This window comes from Aphidius gifuensis, linkage group LG3, assembly GCF_014905175.1.
Source record: "Aphidius gifuensis isolate YNYX2018 linkage group LG3, ASM1490517v1, whole genome shotgun sequence".
Lineage (NCBI taxonomy): Eukaryota > Metazoa > Arthropoda > Insecta > Hymenoptera > Braconidae > Aphidius > Aphidius gifuensis.
The window spans coordinates 9958687-9978163 of NC_057790.1; the positions used below are offsets into that span (position 1 = coordinate 9958687).

The following is a 19477-nucleotide window of genomic DNA, read 5'->3' on the forward strand; positions in this document are numbered from 1 at the left end:
ATAACGACTGTGCAATAAACATCCGCAGGGTAACGTCTCATGATTATGGGTATATATGTAAGCAGTGCCGTAACAAAGAATTTTTGCGCCCTGGGCAAAATTATATTTTGCGCCCTATTTTTATCGATATAATATATGAAAAAAAAATCATTTGTTAGGTGTACCCTGGTAGAAATAATCTCTCCTGATTTTCTCCGGATCTCACCGGATTTTCTACGTAATTGAGACTTCCGGAGATATTTACGGAGTAATCTCCAGACTATTTCTATAATATCTCCGGATTTTTTCCGGAATTTTGACTTAAAAAAACAAACACATAAAAATGGAAAAATTAATAAGAAAAAGTAGAAATAAGAGTTTACATACGAAAAATAAAAAAGAAATTTTTTCTGAAAAAATCCGGAGAAAACCCGAAAAAACTCCGGAATAATATCTCCGAAAGTCTCAATTGCGTAGAAAATCCGGCGAAATCCGTAGGAATCGGGAGATAATCTGGAGAAAATCCGGAGAGATTATTTCTACCAGGGGTGATATAGATGAAGAATGAATCATTACGAAGGCAAAACAGTTTTTGTCTTCTAGCATTGTCACTGGAAAACTTATCTATGGTGCCTCCTGTGAGGTGTTTCAATTATTTTGTGTTTCATTTGTATTCATCTATCATGATGTCATCGAAGTCTATTGAAGATACAATCAATTTGGCACAATGATTCTATTTTAGTATAGAAAAAATTGCAGAGAAATTAATCTAGATTATGAAATAATTTATTTGGTTACATCTAATCCTTAGCAAAAGTTGCCAATAGATCTTTTTGATTAATTAATTATGGCAAATGTATCTAGGGAAAGAATGTAACCAAATATATTAATTCCTAGTCTAAATTGATTTTTAGCAATATCTCCTATCATAAATTGAAATTATTGTCTAAAATAGCTAAAGAATTTATTTAGACTAAGAAATAATATATTTGGTTATACATTCTTTCCTCAGCAATATTTGGCAATAGCTTTATTATTAACTAATTATGGCAAATGTTGCTAAGAAAAGGATGTGACCAAATAAAAAAATTCCTTTGGCCTATAGTCAATACAAGTAGAATAAAAATCGGTCCATTATTTAACCTGCGTTCGTGGTTAAGTCTGTTAAGGGATTTGGACGATTTTTTTCAGAATATGAGAAAGAAATGAAATTTATACAGTAGATTTTTGAAATACTAATACATTTTATGTGATTTTTTGGTAGCTGTTTGGAAGCTCGTTTTTTTTTATTAATTTTCAAAGTTGACAACTTTTAACATTGGCTCTTATGGAGAATGCGATTTTTGTCAAAAAAAAATCCATTAAAATACCAATATCTCCAATCGACAATATGACATCATGAAAAAAAACTATCGGGTTATGAAATGAGACAAAATAAAACGTATAGAAAAAAAATAAAAGAGGTTTGGATCTTAGTTTTTTTACAATTAATAATTGAAGTATAAAAAAATTGAATTTTATGAGGAATTATTGAAAAATTACTAGAGACCTCTTGCGGATGACTTCTAGAAACACAATATGTCTATGAGTGCGAAAAAGACAAAAAACAGAGAAAAAATGTTGCCTCACTCTTCGTTTTAAAAAAATCGTCCAAATCCCTTAAAGTACGATGTTAGTGATAGGTAGAATTTTAAAGTATAGAGGATCGTGTCTTGGCCGTTGTCAGAAGAAACAAAAAAAAAATTTCAATCGAAATTATTAAGTATTTTTTATTTTACGTCGTATTTTGCATTTTTAATATTGTTTTTGGACAATTGTCTCTAAACGAACAATGGCAATAATAAGGACGATTACCTTCAAATTTAAAAAGACAATCATGTTTATGTAATACCCGAATGATCATAAATGACAGTAGTCAATTTATTTCCTGAAAATAATTTTTTTTTTCAATTGTTTTAAAAAGAATATTTTTTTTCTTGTCTCGCGCTTCTAAGTGCGCCCCTCTTTACACTGCGCCCTGGGCAGTTGCCCCTCTTGCCCACCCCTTGTTACGGCACTGTATGTAAGCGCCTGGTCCACTATAGTATTCGTGTAAGTCGCCTTTGTTTCTATTATTATGTCTACTAAGTGTGATATGTATTTTATGGAGCTCTATGCTTAGTTTATTGTTTTCTTTGTTGATAACGATTAAATATACACTTAATATATGATGTATCAGTTTATTAATTTGTGAGTATGTATCGAAGATCAAATTACTTTCGTAGATTTTTAAAATTTTTATTTTTTATTTAATTATAAAAAAATGACACAAGACTGACAAGTCTTGTGTAATCTTGGCCCAAAAAGAGAGATCTTGTCTTGGGCTTGTCTTGATTTTAAATACATCAGTCTTGTCTTGGTCTTGGTCTTGAGTGAAGCCCTAGTATATAATCGAGGACTATAATCTTTCAAAATTTCAAGAAGTTCTGAGGATGCCTATAATTGGCGTTTCCGCTCATATACACTTCCAGTATAAATCGTTGACTATATGTAGACATAGATAGTTGGGTATCTCCGGTGATGTTCAGAGATGTGGGCAAAACTGACAATTTTAAATATATTCCATGGACAACGTCCAAAGATATTCGAATATCATTCGTTTTTTTTCTTGGGTATTTTTACCTGGAATGTATATGGTGATTTAATTGTTGCAATTTCAAAATAAACATCATTGAAGTCAGCTGGTGTTGAAATTTGTACATTAATTGTATCAACTGGTAGAATTAGCTCTGGTTGTTCATCATTTCGTACACTTGTTTGTGACACTTCTTCAGTTTCACTCGAGTCAAGTTCTTCATTAGACGTGACACCTTCTTGAGATTTTTTCTGTGCTGGAAGTGAAGATTTGTCATCATTCATTGAAGTTAAAACTGCCTCACTTGTTGGCGGCGTTGGTGTGTCTGTTCCGGGTACTACTTTTTCTTCGTCGTCAGACTGTTTTCTGATTGCTATGCGTGGCTTCGGGGTGGTTTTGTAAGACCACCGACCCTGAGTGCGAGGTAGCTTCACCTTTGGAACGGGACTGAATGGAGTATTTGGTTCGGATTTTTGACGAAGTGGTTTCGAAGAGAGGCTTGATTGATGATTTGTGTTGGGACGGAAACCAGAACGGCGACGAGCGGTTGGGACTGCTTCCGTTGTTGATGTTGTTGTTGATGTTAATGGTGCACGATTTCTGTAATTAAAAAAACATGAACTACATTATCCTGAGTGGAAATTTCGGTTAGCTGAATTCGATTCCAATCTCTTGCTTTTAAAAATGGCTCTAATGACGAAACGATGGTCGTTAAATAGTTTTGGGCTTGGAAAAAGTAAGAAGCACCATAGCCAAGTGGTCAAGGCAGTCACCTGACCTGGATCAGGGGTTTGATTCCTGTCAGGGTCACTTTATTTTTTCCAAACTCTTGCATTACGAGAGTAAAACTGGCATTCAATTCAAACTGCAGGCTGGATCTGGCGAACTGGATTCGGGATAGATAGAATTTTTCTTTAGCAAACGATATTTCAAAATTGAAAAGCAAAAAAAAATACATCGAACGCGTGATTACATGCGTGCTCACAAGTACCTTTAGTTTTGCATTATATATTTTTACTATTTATATTAAGCTATTGGTGAAGTTAAATATTCAATATAGGCATTCCAGGAGAAGTCAGGAAGAACAGATCCGATTAGCTTCAGTCAAACCTCACTGAATTCGTGAATGGACATTGAAAAAATACCAATCTTAGGTTTGAGCCAGGCAATCTAGAGTGCTATTCTTGGTCCAATATTGCGGGATGTCGCCAGCATGAATTTTTGACATGGAAAAGTAAAGTCGCTTCTTAATATTTTTCATGTAAATCTACCATATTCCATGTTTTCCTAATCTATTCCACCAAAATTTGGTCGATTTTCATGAAAAATATTAAGAAGCGACTTTACTTTTCCATGTCACCGCTAGGGCTTCACTCAAGACTAAATATGCCAAGACTGGACCCAATCTTGTCTTGGTCTTGTCTTGGTTTTAAAAAGGCCAATCTTGTCTTGTCTTGGTCTTGTCTTGGTTCAGTCTTGGTCTTGTTCTTGTCTTGGTCTTGGGTCGGTCTTGGTATTTTCTTGGTCTTGCCGATTGTATTATTTATTATTTTACTTTATAAATTATATAAATAATTTAACATTTATACAGACTGTCCCATTTTAATTGGATAATGGATTTTTCTTGAAAAATATAGCTCAAGTTGAAAAATGATTCAAGTAAAAGTTGTAGGGTTTGGAGGGGGACCCAGAAAAAAAAAAAAAAAATTCAAAAAATTCAAAATGGCGGAGTTTCAGGTATGAACATAGTTTTTTTAAATGGATACTGTATTTTTTTTTTGCACCAAAATGTTCCTTACATCAAAACCAACACTTTTTATTTGAAAAATTTTTCGATAAAATCACTTTTTTTTCGGCCCGATTTTATCTGTTGATGGATTTTCCTCAAAAAAAAATGGCTTTGATTTGAAAATGATATTTGGAAAAGTTGTAGCATTTAGGAAGACAAACACGAAAAAGAAAAAAAATTTGGTAAAAAATTCAAAATGGCGGAGTGAGAAGCATGGATAAAAAAAATGGACTTAGCCAAAAAATTTTATTCGGAAAAAGTGTTCATCTTGATGCAAACAATTTTTTAGTGAAAAAAAATTACACCTAACCTCTAGAGATGCACACGAGACGAGACGAGACGAGATTTGATCGAGTCTCGTCTCGGTCTCGAAAAATGACCAAAACAACAGTCTCGTCTCGGTATCGTCTCGGCTGAAAAAATCAGAGTCTCGTCTCGGTCTCGTCTCGAGTAAAAAAAATCGAAGTCTCGTCTAGTCTCGGCTGTATAAATATAAAGTGAACAAAAGTAATTTTTTTTTTTTATAATCAATACAACATTTTTAAATATATACATTCTTGTAATATATGCATATAAAATATTTTTTTTTTTTTATTCTTTTAAAACGTATGAGTACTTTATTAGTTTTTTTTTCAATTATTAATTAACAATGAATATTGCATTTATTTTAAATCAAAAATTACGTATCGATTGTACTGAACAACAAACAAAAAATATATAAAATGAATATAAATTAATAATAAATAAATCAAGTTTAAATTAAAAAAAAAAAAGCTTATTTATACTTTGATTTAACATATATAATGAAGATGCTCTTTATTTATTTCGTACGTCTAAATCAAAATATAATTTACCATTATTTTTTTAAATTGAGCTGGATTTCAATTTAATTTTTATTCATTTTATATATTTTTTTGTTTGTTTATAGTTATTATATAGATGCAATATGTATAAAAACTTAATACTAAAAAAGGCACCACAAAAAAAAAAAAAAAAAAAAATTAAGAAAACCAAATTTGATATTATTGATGACACGGCGAGACTCTCGCGAGAGTCTCGCGAGAAGTCTCGGACTAATGCTAGTATCGTCTCGGTCTCGTCTCGCCTCGAAAATTGTCAGTCTCGTCTCGGTCTCGTCTCGAGTTCGCGAGACGAGACGAGAAAGTACCGAGACTGGTCTCGTCTCGTGTGCATCTCTACTAACCTCAAAAAAAAAGATGTTCATACTTTAAAATCCGCCATTTTGAACTTTTAAAAATTTTTTTTTTTCTTTCCGTGTTTGTCTCCCTGAACGCTACAACTTTTCTGAATATCATTTTTAAATTTGAGCCATATTTTTTGAGGAAAATCCAACAACAGACAAAATTGGGCCGAAAAAAAAGTGATTTTATCGAAAAACGTTTCAAGTAAAAAGTGTTAGTTTTGATGTAAGAAACATTTTGGTACTAAAAAAAAATATAGTATCCATTTGAAAAAACTTTGTTCATACCTGAAACTCCGCCATTTTGAATTTTTTGAATTTTTTTTTTTTTTTTTTGGGTCCCCCTCCAAACCCTACAACTTTTACTTGAATCATTTTTCAACTTGAGCTATATTTTTCAAGAAAAATCCATTATCCAAATAAAATGGGACAGTCTGTATTTATAATATTAATTGTTATTCAATAAATTTTATTTGTCAATCTTATTCAAACGAGAACAGATAAATTTAAGCAAAACTTAAATTGAAATAGACCTAAATTTATAAATTAAATAAAGTAAATAAGTTGAAATGGAATCTAGTTAAATTTCAAATAAAACTTATCAAGAGCCCCAAAATATTATTTCTTTTTTATATATATGTACATATTTATATATTTTTATTCGTCATGTACGTTATGTTTTTTGATAAACCTGACGTTTTATAAACATAACGGCTGTGCAATAAACATCCACAGGGTAACGTCTCATGATTATTGGTATATATGTATAAGCGCCTGGTCCACTATAGTATTCGTGTGAGTCGTCTTTGTTTCTATTATTATGTCTACTAAGTGTGATATGTATTTTATGGAACTCTATGCTTAGTTTATTGTGTTCTTTGTTGATAACGATTAAATATACACTTAATATATGATGTATCAGTTTATTAATTTGTGAGTATAAATCATATATCAAATTACTTTCGTAGATTTTTGAAATTTTTATTTTTTATTTAATTATAAAAAAATGACACAAGACTGACAAGAGTCTTGTGTAATCTTGGCCCAAAAGAGAGATTTTGTCTTGGGCTTGTGTTGATTTTAAATACATCAGTCTTGTCTTGGTCTTGTCTTGAAAACCAAGACAATACCAAGACAATACCAAGACTGGTCTTGGTCTTGGGTGAAGCCCTAGTCACCGCAGAAATTCATGCCCGCAACATTGGACCAAGAATAGCACTCCTGCATTCGATTCGAATCAGAGAATAATCAAGGAACACGAATCCAGTTAGTCATTGCTCCATCGAATCCGAATTGGATCAGGCTTTTTTTAGCATAACTGTATCCAATTCAGATAAAGATCTAGATGGCCCAGATTGAATTTCTACTTGGGATCTTTAAACAAACAAATATCAAAATGTCCTACTTGTAACTTGGTCTGGCTGTTCCTGGGCGATTTTTATTCGAATTTTTCAACTGTTGTGACGGATCAAAATTTTCTCCATCTTCTAACATCTTACTTTTGAATTTTGAACGCACTGGTTGATTCACAGAACCCTTCATGACTGGCTTAGTATTTGATTGCCCTGTTTTCAAAAATCAAAGAAAACATTTTAAAGAAAAAAAAAAACTCATACTTTTGTGATACTTTGTTATTGATTTGAGAAAACGGACCAGTAGGTGAATGAAAAAGTCCTTCAAGTGGCAAAGATGATTCTTCTTGTTGTTGAACTGCTGGTGTTGGCTCCAACTGAGGCTTCAATTTACCATGCTGGGGTCCAATTGTTTTCAAAATTTTCTGCGAATTCGATGCACGAATTTTCCCATCAGCCAAAGCCGGTGCTCCGGGCTTCAATATTTTCGAAGCACTTTGCAATACTTGAGCGTATTTTCCATTAATGTAAGTACCGATAACTGAAGTTTCATGAACTGTTGTTAATCCATCTTTAACTATTGTCCCACCCATGCGTGTAACAAGTCCTGTCAGATTTTCTCGTTCTTTTTTTGATGATTGACGTAGTTTTGATGCGATTTTGGAAGACGGCTTCAAATTAATTACCTGGAAAGTAAAGAAAAATTATGAATTGAAAAATTGTTTAATGAACCATTAAAATTCATGGTCAACAACTTTTAAAATTAAAAAAAAGTATATTGAACGATTGTTTGAAAACTGTCACTTTATATAATACATTGAATTTTTTTGAACAAACAATTCTAATTTTTTTTTTTTTGTGAAATGAATGAGTTTCATAATAAAAATCATTTTTTGATCGACTGTTCTTGATAAAAATACTACGATATGTGCCTATACGATTAATACCTTTTTGATATTTAAATTCAAAACTTTGTTCATTACAATATCAATTTTTCGTTTTTAACACCAATTTAGATTTGATTTGAATATAAATACTTCATGCTTCAAAAATTGTTTCGTCTTCTAACAATAAATTTTCCTTTTCTAATAAGACATTTTTTCCTTGTATCGAATCTAAAAGTATCCTAGGGGGTCAAAAATTCTATTGGAAATATAGTAGCCCGGGAAAAAATGAAAAGATCTTCTTATCCTATTGAAAAAAATCACTTCATTTCAGCTAACTTCACACAAAAGGTTTTTATTTTGTTATTATTTTTTTTGTTTATTGTGAAGTTAGCTGAAATATAGTGATTTTTTATTTTGTTTTTTTTTTTTTTTAGTTTGTTATTTTCAATTTAGCGATAAATTCGAATAAATTTTTGATGATGTTTATTTAGTTTTTTAGATTAAGCTTTTAAGAATTACTTTTTTAGATTTTTTTTTTCAGTTTATTATTTGAGTCATTAGGATGTTTTTATTGATTGATATATTGGGATATATGTAATCGGATATGAGTAATCTCCAGACTATTTTTATAATATCTCCGACTATTTTCCGGAATTTCCGCCGAAAAAAAATCCAACGGGAAAAGAATGGAAAAATAAATAAAAAAACAAGAGTTTATGTTGGAAAAACAAATAAGAAATTTTTTTCCAAAAAATCAAGACAATGTTCGAAAAAACTGAGGAGGTCTCAATGACGTAGAAATCTGGAGAAATCCGTACAGAATTCAGAGAACATCGAGAGAGATTCTTTTCACCAGAGGACTAAAACATTCGTGACTGCCAGTTTTAAATACTATATTTTTATTTTTTCGGGGGCTATAAACGCGATCGAGGAATTCTTTGAGGGTATTTTGATCAGAGGAAAGGCGTGAAAATATATCTTTAGATCTCAACTTAATTGAAATTTTCTAGCAGGTTTATGTCGGGATATCTTTATAGATGTATATGGGGCATTCCAAGTCAAATCACCGAGTCATCGGCCTGACCCCTACCGATTCACTTGGAAATTTTTTTCTAGGTGTATTTTGGACCAAAAAACAAACTTATTTTTTTTCGAATTTTTTTCCACCATTTTTACACCATAAAATAATTTTTTTTTTCCTACTATCGAGTATTTCTCAAATTAGACCAGGTTTAAAATTCTGAAATTTTTCCCATATCATCTCGAGGTAAAAACAAGTCACCCATAAAATTTTGGGAATGGGCCGATAATAATTACTAATTTTTTTATAACTGATTGAAAAAAAATTTTTTTACGAATTTTAAAAATAGAAAAATTTAATAATGGTTTCTTGTAGAGAAATCAAAAATAAATGATATCTCGATGAATTTTGTTTTTCCTTATATTTAAGGATGGAAAGATAGAAAAACTGCGATGCTTAAAATTCAATTTTTGAAGCTTTTACCCTCGAAATATGGAAAGAACCTAAATTTGCCCAGATATCATTTATTTTTATTTCTCTACAAAAACCATTATTAGATTATTCTAAAATTAGATTATTTTAAAATTGGTAAAAATTTTTTTTAATCAGTATAAAATAGTAGTTTTCTCGGCTCATTCCCAAATTATGGTGACTTGTTTACCGAGATGATATGGGAAAAATTTCAGAATTTTAAAGCTGGTCTAATTTGAGAAATACTCGATAGTAGAAAAAAAAAAATTATTTTATGGTGTAAAAATGGTGGAAAAAAATTGAACAAAAATAAGGTCGTTTTTTGGTCCAAAATACACCTAGAAAAAAATTTCCAAGTGAATCGGTAGGGGTCAGGCCGATGACTCGGTGATTTGACCTGGAATGCCCCATATATACATCTTGATATATCTAGAGATATGAAGACATAAGAATGTTCATGCTGTAAATTTTCGAGAAAAAATGAAGAGATCTTCTTATATATAAGAATATATCTTTAGATATAATTATATATCGTTTTATATCTTAAGATCTCATTTTAAATGAAATTTTCTGGCAGTTTTATGTCGAGATATCTTTACAGATGTATATATTGTAACGAAATTCATCATTTCGTCGGCTCTCGAAATAAATAATTATCAGAAAGAGCTTATTATAGAGTAATGAGTTTTGATTATTTATTCGTTATCGTTTGCATTGTTAATAACTAATAGGAGTTGGTCATTAATAATTAAAAGGATCACTGTGTTAAGCTCTGTGGAGGGTCAAGACAGTTATACGCGACATCAATGGGGTGCCTATTCGATGTTTATAACGTGAACCTTTTTGGTGATGACTTCCACTCCTCCGTCGAAGAGACGAACTCACCGAAGGCTGCGTACGAAGCCTGATCGTAAACCTATTCGTGTTGCGGGCTAGGAAAGCGTGCTGCGCATGTCCGGGACGATAGGTAGGAGAGTGCTACTGAGTGGGGTTAAAGCTCGCAGTAGCTTCCCGGGAAAAAAGGTTTATATGTAATTATATATAATTTTATATATATTTATACATATAATCGTATATAATTATACATTGTCAATTCCTGTATATAGATTTTTTTTACATATATATATATATATGCATATATAGAAGTCATCAAAGTTAACGATTGATATATTTTTTATATATAATTATGAACGGCTACTAAAATAACCGCTTAGTAGTGTGCATAAAAAAATACTCAGCAAAACGCTCAATGCTTAATATTTCACTAATAGAAGAAATTATTAACGACTCGAAAATCGAAGAACTGAATAGGAGAATAGAAAAAATAGTAAAAATCAGGTAATTTCTTTAAATTCTCCCTAAAAATACAGGATTATCAATGTATACTTAATACTGTGACTCTCTTCACACTAGTGATGATTTTTTCAGTCGCTTTTGACTATTTAGTTTTCTCAAGAAACCCTCACGTAGGGTTACCATATCTCGAAAAAGCCAAATCAGGACATTTTCCTCCCACTCCAAAATTTTACCCCCTCCACCTATAAATTTATGTTTCAAGTAGATAATCATAACAATTCATTTATTTTGATTATATGTTACTTATTCATTTGTTTTCTTTTAATTATTCAATAATTATTCATCAAAATTACACAAACGATAGAAAAATTTTTTACAGTAGTTAATTTTTTTGTCTAAATTAATCCATCAAAAATTAATTGGTAAGCGAAATCCTTTCGTTAGGCTTTTTTGTTATAGCTTTTAAGTTGTTAAATTGATAATTATTTAAACAAACTGAAAGCTATGAGAAAAATGGCTAAGGAAGGAAGTTGCTTACCAATTAATTTTTGAAGAATTACTTTGGCTAAAGAAAATAATTAGCGAGCTACATCCTTTTCTTAGCAACTTGACAATATAGCTTTTTATTTATTCAAACAAATTGAAAGCTATAGGAAAAATGGCTAAGAAATAGATGTTGCTTACCAATTGATTGTCAATAGCCTTTTATCTATTTAAACAACCCTGGTGGAAAAAATCTCTCCGGATTTCGACGTAATTGAGACTTCCAGAGATATTTACAGAGTAATCTCCAGACTATTTTCATAATATCTCCGGATTTTTTCCGGAATTTTCGCTTAAAAAAAACCAACAAAAAAAAATAGAAAAATTAATAAAAGAACCAGAAATAAGAGTTTACATCCGAAATATAAAAACCGAATTTTCTTCCAAGATAATCCGGAGAAAATCCGAATAAATTCCGGATTAATATCTCCGGTAGTCTCAATTGTGAATTGCGCAGAAAATTCTGAGAAATCCGGAAAAAATCCGGATAAATTATTTCTACCAGGGAAATTGAAAGCTATAGAAAAAATGGCTAAGGGAAGGATGTTGCTTACCAATTAATTTTTGAAGAATCAATTTAGCTAAAAAATTTAACTGGCAAGCCACATTCTTTCTTTAGCCATTTGTTAATAGCTTTTTATTTATTTAAACAAATTATAAGCTGTAAAAAAAATGGCTAAGGGAAGGATGTGGCTTACTTATTCATTTTTAAAAAATTAATTTAGCTAAAGAAATTAAGTGGCAAGCCACAAAATTTACAAAAATAGAAGAAGGGTTGCCTACGCTATAGAAATTTTGCATCGGGCCCTCTATACTCGATAGGACGAGGTACATATTCTGCACGCCATTTTAATTTCAATAATTAGAGGTATTCAAGAGTCTATCATAGTTAGCGTAAATGATAAATTCTATATTATACCTATTTATTAAAAAAAAAAATTACAATAAAAAAAAAATTTTTTAAATTGTGAACAAGTCTCAAAAATCAGGACATTTGACAAATCAGGACCGTATCAGGACAAGCCAATCAAAATCAGGACATGTCCTGCTAAATCAGGACGCATGGTAACCCTACCCTCACGTCAAACTGAGAATGTTTTCATCATAATTTTTAGTAAATACATTTTAAGGAGACTTAAAATACATAAGCCTCTATTTAAGAACGTAGAGGCCACTTTAGAAATTGAAACAGGGACTTTGGAGCGTTTAATTAGTAAAATGTCATTTTATCAGGCTTTGATACAGAAGTGTAAAAAAAATATATTGCATAAGTCAAGAAGATTGTTAGGAATTTCTCATCGTTATCGAAGTAAGGTGCTGAAATCTTGATAGAAAATCTGTTTTTAGTACGAACTTATGTAACTGTTGTAACAACACTCAAAGAAGGATCTGTTAACAGTTAACATATGCCATGTTTAAATGGGTGGTGGCTGTGAGTTGACAATGAGTTTACATCAAAGATATATACGACTTCTATTGGAGAACGGACAAGTAACTATTTATGATAGCAGTCGCTTATCTCTCATAGTCAGTATACTGAGAAAATTATGAGATTTTGCCGGTAAAAAAATTTCTTCGTTTAAGAAAGATATTCAAAATTAAAAAAAAAAATGTTTCAACAAAATAAAACGAAATGAATATCATCGGAACTCAAATCAAGAATCACGGATATTACACTGAGAAAAAAAAATAACAATTTTTACTATGCTAGCAGGGTAATCGTCGGGTAAAACTTGATTTTGGGGTTTTTTCATGTTCTGATATATAAAAATTATTGTTTAGATTATATAAATTACTTTGCAGCATAGTAAAAATTGGGATATGCCAGGGTAGTATTTATTGGTATAACAAATATTGATAAGCTTAATACAATTATTACAGTTTTATTCAAATAAAATACTGAGCTTTGGATAATTTTTATTGTGCTGAACACTAAACATTACTCTGCAGCATGGTAAAATTCAACCCTCGGTAATCTTCAGCGCTGTTCGATAATTATCGTGTCAGGCTTTTGTTATTTTGAGACGCACATTTAGGTATTTGTACGTCCAACGGTCTAATGTGCCTCCGTAATTATACATAATATTGATATTAATTAATTCAAGTGAATAAAAAAGTGCAGTTATCTAAGAAAAATCTACGACTTAATTTAAGTACTTTTACTCGCTAATTATTTATAGATATCACTAGTGAAATGGAAGTGTGAACATAAATTGTGTGCAGTTTTCATTTGTTTATCGTGAATTTGATAGTAGTGAGGATGGTCTCAATTTTTATATTATAAACAATATTTTAATGGAAACATCCACACAATATTATTTTATAACAAAAAAATTATTAGCTGTATTTTTAAATGAACACACCGAGCATTATGAAGTTAATAAAAAAAATTTTGTCGTGAAAAATTTAGATTTGAATAAAATATATAATTATAAGTTAACATATATAACACAAACACCAAATACAGAATTTATTGTTAAAAATTGGATATAAAAAAAAATACATTAAATAAAAATTTTATTTTGAGTATCATTATTTAATTATTACCCTTTCATTTATTTTTTAAGCAATATTTAAAAAAAGATAATATATTTGGAATTTTTATTAATTCAAATAATAAAAATTGTTGGTAATACATCAAACTTTACTTATCGACACTATATTTTTTAGTGTGTATGTATAGTTAAAATTACTGTGCTTGGCATGGTAATTTTTGTCCAGCCGAAATACAAAATTAAATGGCACGAAGGGTAAAAATTATTGTTCCCATTGTAATATATGTTAAACGTACAAAATACCCGGCCTTTACTACGCAGCACAGTAATTTTTATTTGATTTTAGTTGTAAAAATTGTTATTTTTTTTTCTCAGTGTACTCTGATGAAAAAATACATCGGTTGTAATCAAATTGTGTTGCAGGTGTAATCATTGCCTTTCATTGAAAATTCCATTACTTTAAAAGAGAATTTATTTAAAACATTTCAATAAAATTGATATATAATGAAAAACCATTTAGTTTATACTAAAGGTGTCCAAAAAATTAATCATAATTCATCAAACTTTCGATAAGGAAAAAAAGGTTTGAAGTAAGCTACACATATTCTTGAATGGAGATAATTTCTTAAACAGAGAAAAATAATCTTACAAAAACACAGAATCTTTTCTATTCTGTGTCATGCGTAAAAATCTGAGAAGAGATAACTTGCTTCAAATGCCAAAAAATAAATTGAACACAATATATCTTGGATTAAAATAAACATGATTATATTCATATTTAATAATAAAAGTTTTGAAATGCAAGGTGTAGAGTTTTAAGTTTCAGAAAAAAACACATTAAATAAAATTTTTGAACGACTGTTGAATATCAACATGTTTTAATAATCAACAGTGGTATCTCAAATCAATAAAATAATTGTTCCGAAACTTCTTATTATTATTATTTATTTAACCGATCGATAAAAAACGGATCTTTTACGGGAACAAAACAAAGTCTCTGCGAATAAAATTAACTCTTTAATCAAGTCAAGCCTGTAAATATTCAAACCTTTATGTTTTTAAATTAAAAATCAACTATTCTATTTTCGAAATGACAGTAATATTCTTGTGAAAAAATAAATTTTTCTTTCAACTCATAATTTTGTTCAGACAGAGAAATTTAAGGTTGCCACAATTATATTTTCAGCAACATTATCTCCTTAAAACATAATTTTTTGGCAACCTTAATTCCTTAGCTACCTTCTTTTCTTATCTACTACTTTTTATTATTCAAATTTTCAGTTTTATTATTTAGAAATAAAGTTACAAGAATTCTATTTATTTAATAAATAAAAATGTCCAAGGAAAAGCAGTTGCTAAGGAAAAATGTAGCTAAGGCATTAAGGTTGCCAAAAAATATATTTTCAGCAACATTATCTCCACAAAATATAATTCTTTGGCAACCTTAATTCCTTAGCTACATTTTTTCCTTAGCTACTGCTTTTCCTTGGACATTTTCATTCATAGAATAAATAGAATTCTTGTAACTTTATTTTTAAATCATAAAAATAGAAATTTAAATAATAAAAAAGTTGTATCTAAGAAAAGAATATAGCTAAAGAATCAAGGTTGCCAAAGAATTATGTTTTAAGGCGATAATGTTGCTGAAAATATACGTTTTTGGCAACCTTAATTCCTTAGCTATCTTTTTTCCTTAGCTACTTTTTTTCCTCGGACATTTCCATTCATCAAATAAATAATATCCATATAATTTTATTTTTAAATAATAAAAATGTCCAAGGAAAAGCAGTAGCTAAGGAAAAGATGTAGCTAAGGAGTTAATGTTGCCAAAGAATTATGTTTTAAGGAGATAATGTTGCTGAAAATATAATTTTCTGGCAACCTCAATTCCTTACCTACATTCTTTCCTTAGCTACTGCTTTTCCTTGGACATTTCTTTTATTCAAAAAAAAAATTACATGTATATTATTTTCCGATATACTAATTTTTTCTTCATTTGAGATTTTAATTCCTTCCACAAAATTTCATTGCTATCGTCAAAATATCTATCATTTATTAGTAAAACTCCAAATTTTCCTTCCATGCACTCTAATGTCTATCATACCTTGGTTTTTAAAGATTAAATTATGAAACAATTAATTTATGTTCAAGAACTTTTTTTCATCATAAATAAACATTTTGGAGTAGTTTGGAGTAATTATAAAAATAATGCTGTCACTTTGTCAATGTATGGGATTTGTGAGTAGGGATGCGCAATGGACCAAAATGGTTAATCAGCGCACAGCAACAATTTAAAAGTTATAATATTTTTTAATAATAAATTGAAGAACTCCCAATAGGATTTTTTTGCATACCATAATTCTCCAATGAATTATCTATCGATTTCGAAAAAAAAAACCTAAATAATCAAAAAATAAAAAAGTTCAGGCTGCCTGCACCCCTAAATCTTAATAAATTAATATTAATTAGACTATTAACTCCCAAAGAAAATTAACTTCACTCCAATATTCTCCAAAAAAACTCCAATAGAATAAGAATAACAGCTTATTCTAATCCCATCAAACTTAGGGTAATTAGATGGGATCCCTTTCGACATATTAAGAGTTTTTTAATTATATTTCCATCAACATTATTTCGTTGAAACATAGTTCTTGGGCAACCATAATTCCTTAGCTACATTCTTTCCTTAGCTACTGCTTTTCCTTGGACATTTTCATTTATTAAATAGATAGAATTCTTGTAATTTTATTTTAATATATTAAAAATGTCCAAGGAAAAGCAGTAGCTAAGAAAAAGACGTAGCTAAAGAATTAAGGTTGCCAAAGAATTATGTTTTATGGAGATACTGTTGCTGAAAATATATTTTTTGGCAACCTTAATTCCTTAGCTAGATCTTTTCCTTAGCTACTGCTTTTCCTTCGACATTTTTATTATTTAAAGATAAGATTATATGGATATTATTTATTTAATAAATGAAAATGTCCCAGGAAAAAAAGTAGCTAAGAAAAGAAGGTAGATAAGGAATTAAGGTTGCCAAAAAATTATATTTTAAGCATTATTATTTTCTTAAAACATAATTTTTGGGCAACCTTAATTCCTTAGCTACATTCTTCCCTTAGCTACTGCTTTTCCTTGGACATTTTCATTTATTGAATAAATAGAATTCTTGTAATTTTATTTTTGCATAATAAGAATGTCGAAAGAAAAGCAGTAGCTAAGAAGAAGAAGTAGCTCAAGAATTAAGGTTGCCAAAAAATTATGTTTTCAGGAGATAATGTTGCCGAAAATATATTTTTTTGGCAACCTTAATTCCTTAGCTACCTCCTTTTCTTAGCTACGTTTTTCCTTGGACTTTTTCATTTATTTAGAAAACAATATCCATATATTTTTATTTTTAAATAATAAAAATGTCCAAGGAAAAGCAGTAGCTGAGGAAAAGATGTAGCTGAGGAGTTAATGTTGCCAAAGAATTATGTTTTAAGGAGATAATGTTGCTGAAAATATAATTTTTTGGCAACTTTCATTCTTTAGGTACATTCTTTCCTTAGCTACTGCTTTTTCTCGGACATTTTCATTTATTAAATAAATAGAATTCTTGTAACTTTATTTTTAAATAATAAAAATGAAAATTTAAATAATAAAAAAGTAGTAGCTAAGAAAAGAATGTAGCTAAAGAATTAAGGTTGCCGAAAAATTATGTTTTAAGGAGATAATGTTTCTGAAAATATAATCTTTTGACAACCTTAATTCCTTAGCTACTGCTTTTCCTTGGACATTTCCATTTATTAGATAAATAGAATTCTTGTAACTTTATTTTTAAATCATAAAAATAAAAATTTAAATAGTAAAAAAGTAGTAGCTGAGAAAAGAATGTAGCTGAAGAATTAAAGTTGCCAAAAATTTATGTTTCAAGGAGATAATGTTGCTGAAAATATAATTTTTCGGCAACCTTAATTTCTTAGCTATATTTTTTCCTTAGCTACTCTTTTTCCTCGGACATTTCCATTCATCAAATAAATAATATCCATATAATTTTATTTTCAAATAATAAAAATGTCCAAGGAAAAGCAGTAGCTAAGGAAAAGATGTAGCCAAAGAATTATGTTTTAAGGAGATAATGTTGCTGAAAATATAATTTTCTGGCAACCTCAATTCCTTACCTACATTCTTTCCTTAGCTACTGCTTTTCCTTGGACATTTCTTTTATTCAAAAAAAAAATTACATGTATATTATTTTCCGATATACTAATTTTTTCTTCATTTGAGATTTTAATTCCTTCCACAAAATTTCATTGCTATCGTCAAAATATCTATCATTTATTAGTAAAACTCCAAATTTCCCTTCATGCACTCTAATGTCTATCATACCTTGTTTTTTAAAGATTAAATTATGAAACAATTAATTTATGTTCAAGAACTTTTTTTATCATAAATAAACATTTTGGAGTAATTTGGAGTAATTATAAAAATAATGCTGTCACTTTGTCAATGTATGGGATTTGTGAGTACGGATGCGCAATGGACCAAAATGATTAATCAGCGCACAGCAACAATTTAAAAGTTATAATATTTTTTAATAATAAATTGATGAACTCCCAATAGGATTTTTTTGCATACCATAATTCTCCAAAGAATTATCTATCGATTTCGAAAAAAAAAACCTAAATAATCAAAAAATAAAAAAGTTCAGGCTGCCTGCACCCCTAAATCTTAATAAATTAATATTAATTAGACTATTAACTCCCAAAGAAAATTAACTTTACTCCAATATTCTTCAAAAAAACTCCAATAGAATAAGTATAACAGCTTTTTCTAATCCCATCAAACTTAGGGTAATTAGATGGGATCCCTTTCGACATATTAAGAGCCGCTGTTATGTATTTTATATTAAAAATTTTTTGTTCAATTATACACTCTATAACAGTTACTTATTTTTTTTTCAATACTCCGGCTAAGGCCGAGTTGAATTATCTTTGTTTAATGATTTTTAATAGTAACAATATAATAATAGTACTTTTTTTTTTATTTTTCTCAAAATCAATCAGATGTTGAAGCTAATAGAGCATAAGGGTTTTCCTGTAATTTTTTTCAACGTTGTCTATCACGATATTGTTGTACACGTTCAGTACTTAATGGTCTTGATTTCTTCGCAGGATCAATAATAGTTATTAATATTTTTGAATTACAATTTGAATCAAGTGTTGAAGAATAAGTATTAATATTATCATTTTCGTTTTCATTATTTTGATCAACATTCAATTTGTTGGGATCATTATCCATTTTAGATTCATCAGAGGTTTGTGATAATAGAGACAATTTTTCCGTCATTTTACAAAGTTTTGCGTTCATATTAAACGATTCCAAAAAGAGATTAATATACTATTTTTTATTGTTATATTTTTATAAATGTACTTATAAACCTATTCGATATAGTATTATGTATATCTATATACAATAAAAAGACGTGGCCGTGGAAACACAGTTTCACGTAAACTATTTGCCCGATTGACATGAAATTTGACATAGATATTTAGTTTAAGTTCAGGAGGGTTTAAGTCCACGAAAACATTACTCAGATTACCTTTCACGATTACCAAGAGGTCAAAATGATTTTTCCAATTATCTTCAGGGTTATTCTTATTAATATATATATTTTCTAAAAAAAAGGAGATTAAAAATATTGCTTTAGTTTCCGGTTCACCAGGATGTAGAAATTAAATTTTTTAATCATCTCCTGGGTTTTTTTTTGATCAAACGATAAATTTTTTCAAGAAGAACAGAATAAAAATAATGCATTAGTTCCTTATGAGTTATGTTGTTTTCTGATTT

The 19477-nt window shown here is 29.4% G+C and overlaps 1 protein-coding gene across 1 annotated transcript in view; it reads right to left on the minus strand.

The window, feature by feature from the left end:
- The window catches only part of LOC122851920, a 68472-nt gene that overhangs the window by 7772 nt on the left and 41223 nt on the right, over positions 1-19477 (minus strand). The window contains exons 5-7 of the mRNA XM_044151425.1: positions 7237-7621; positions 6989-7148; positions 2641-3193 (exon numbers count right to left, since the gene is read on the minus strand). Of these exons, the coding sequence (XP_044007360.1) occupies positions 2641-3193; positions 6989-7148; positions 7237-7621 (1098 nt within the window). The remainder of the gene's footprint in view (positions 1-2640; positions 3194-6988; positions 7149-7236; positions 7622-19477) is intronic.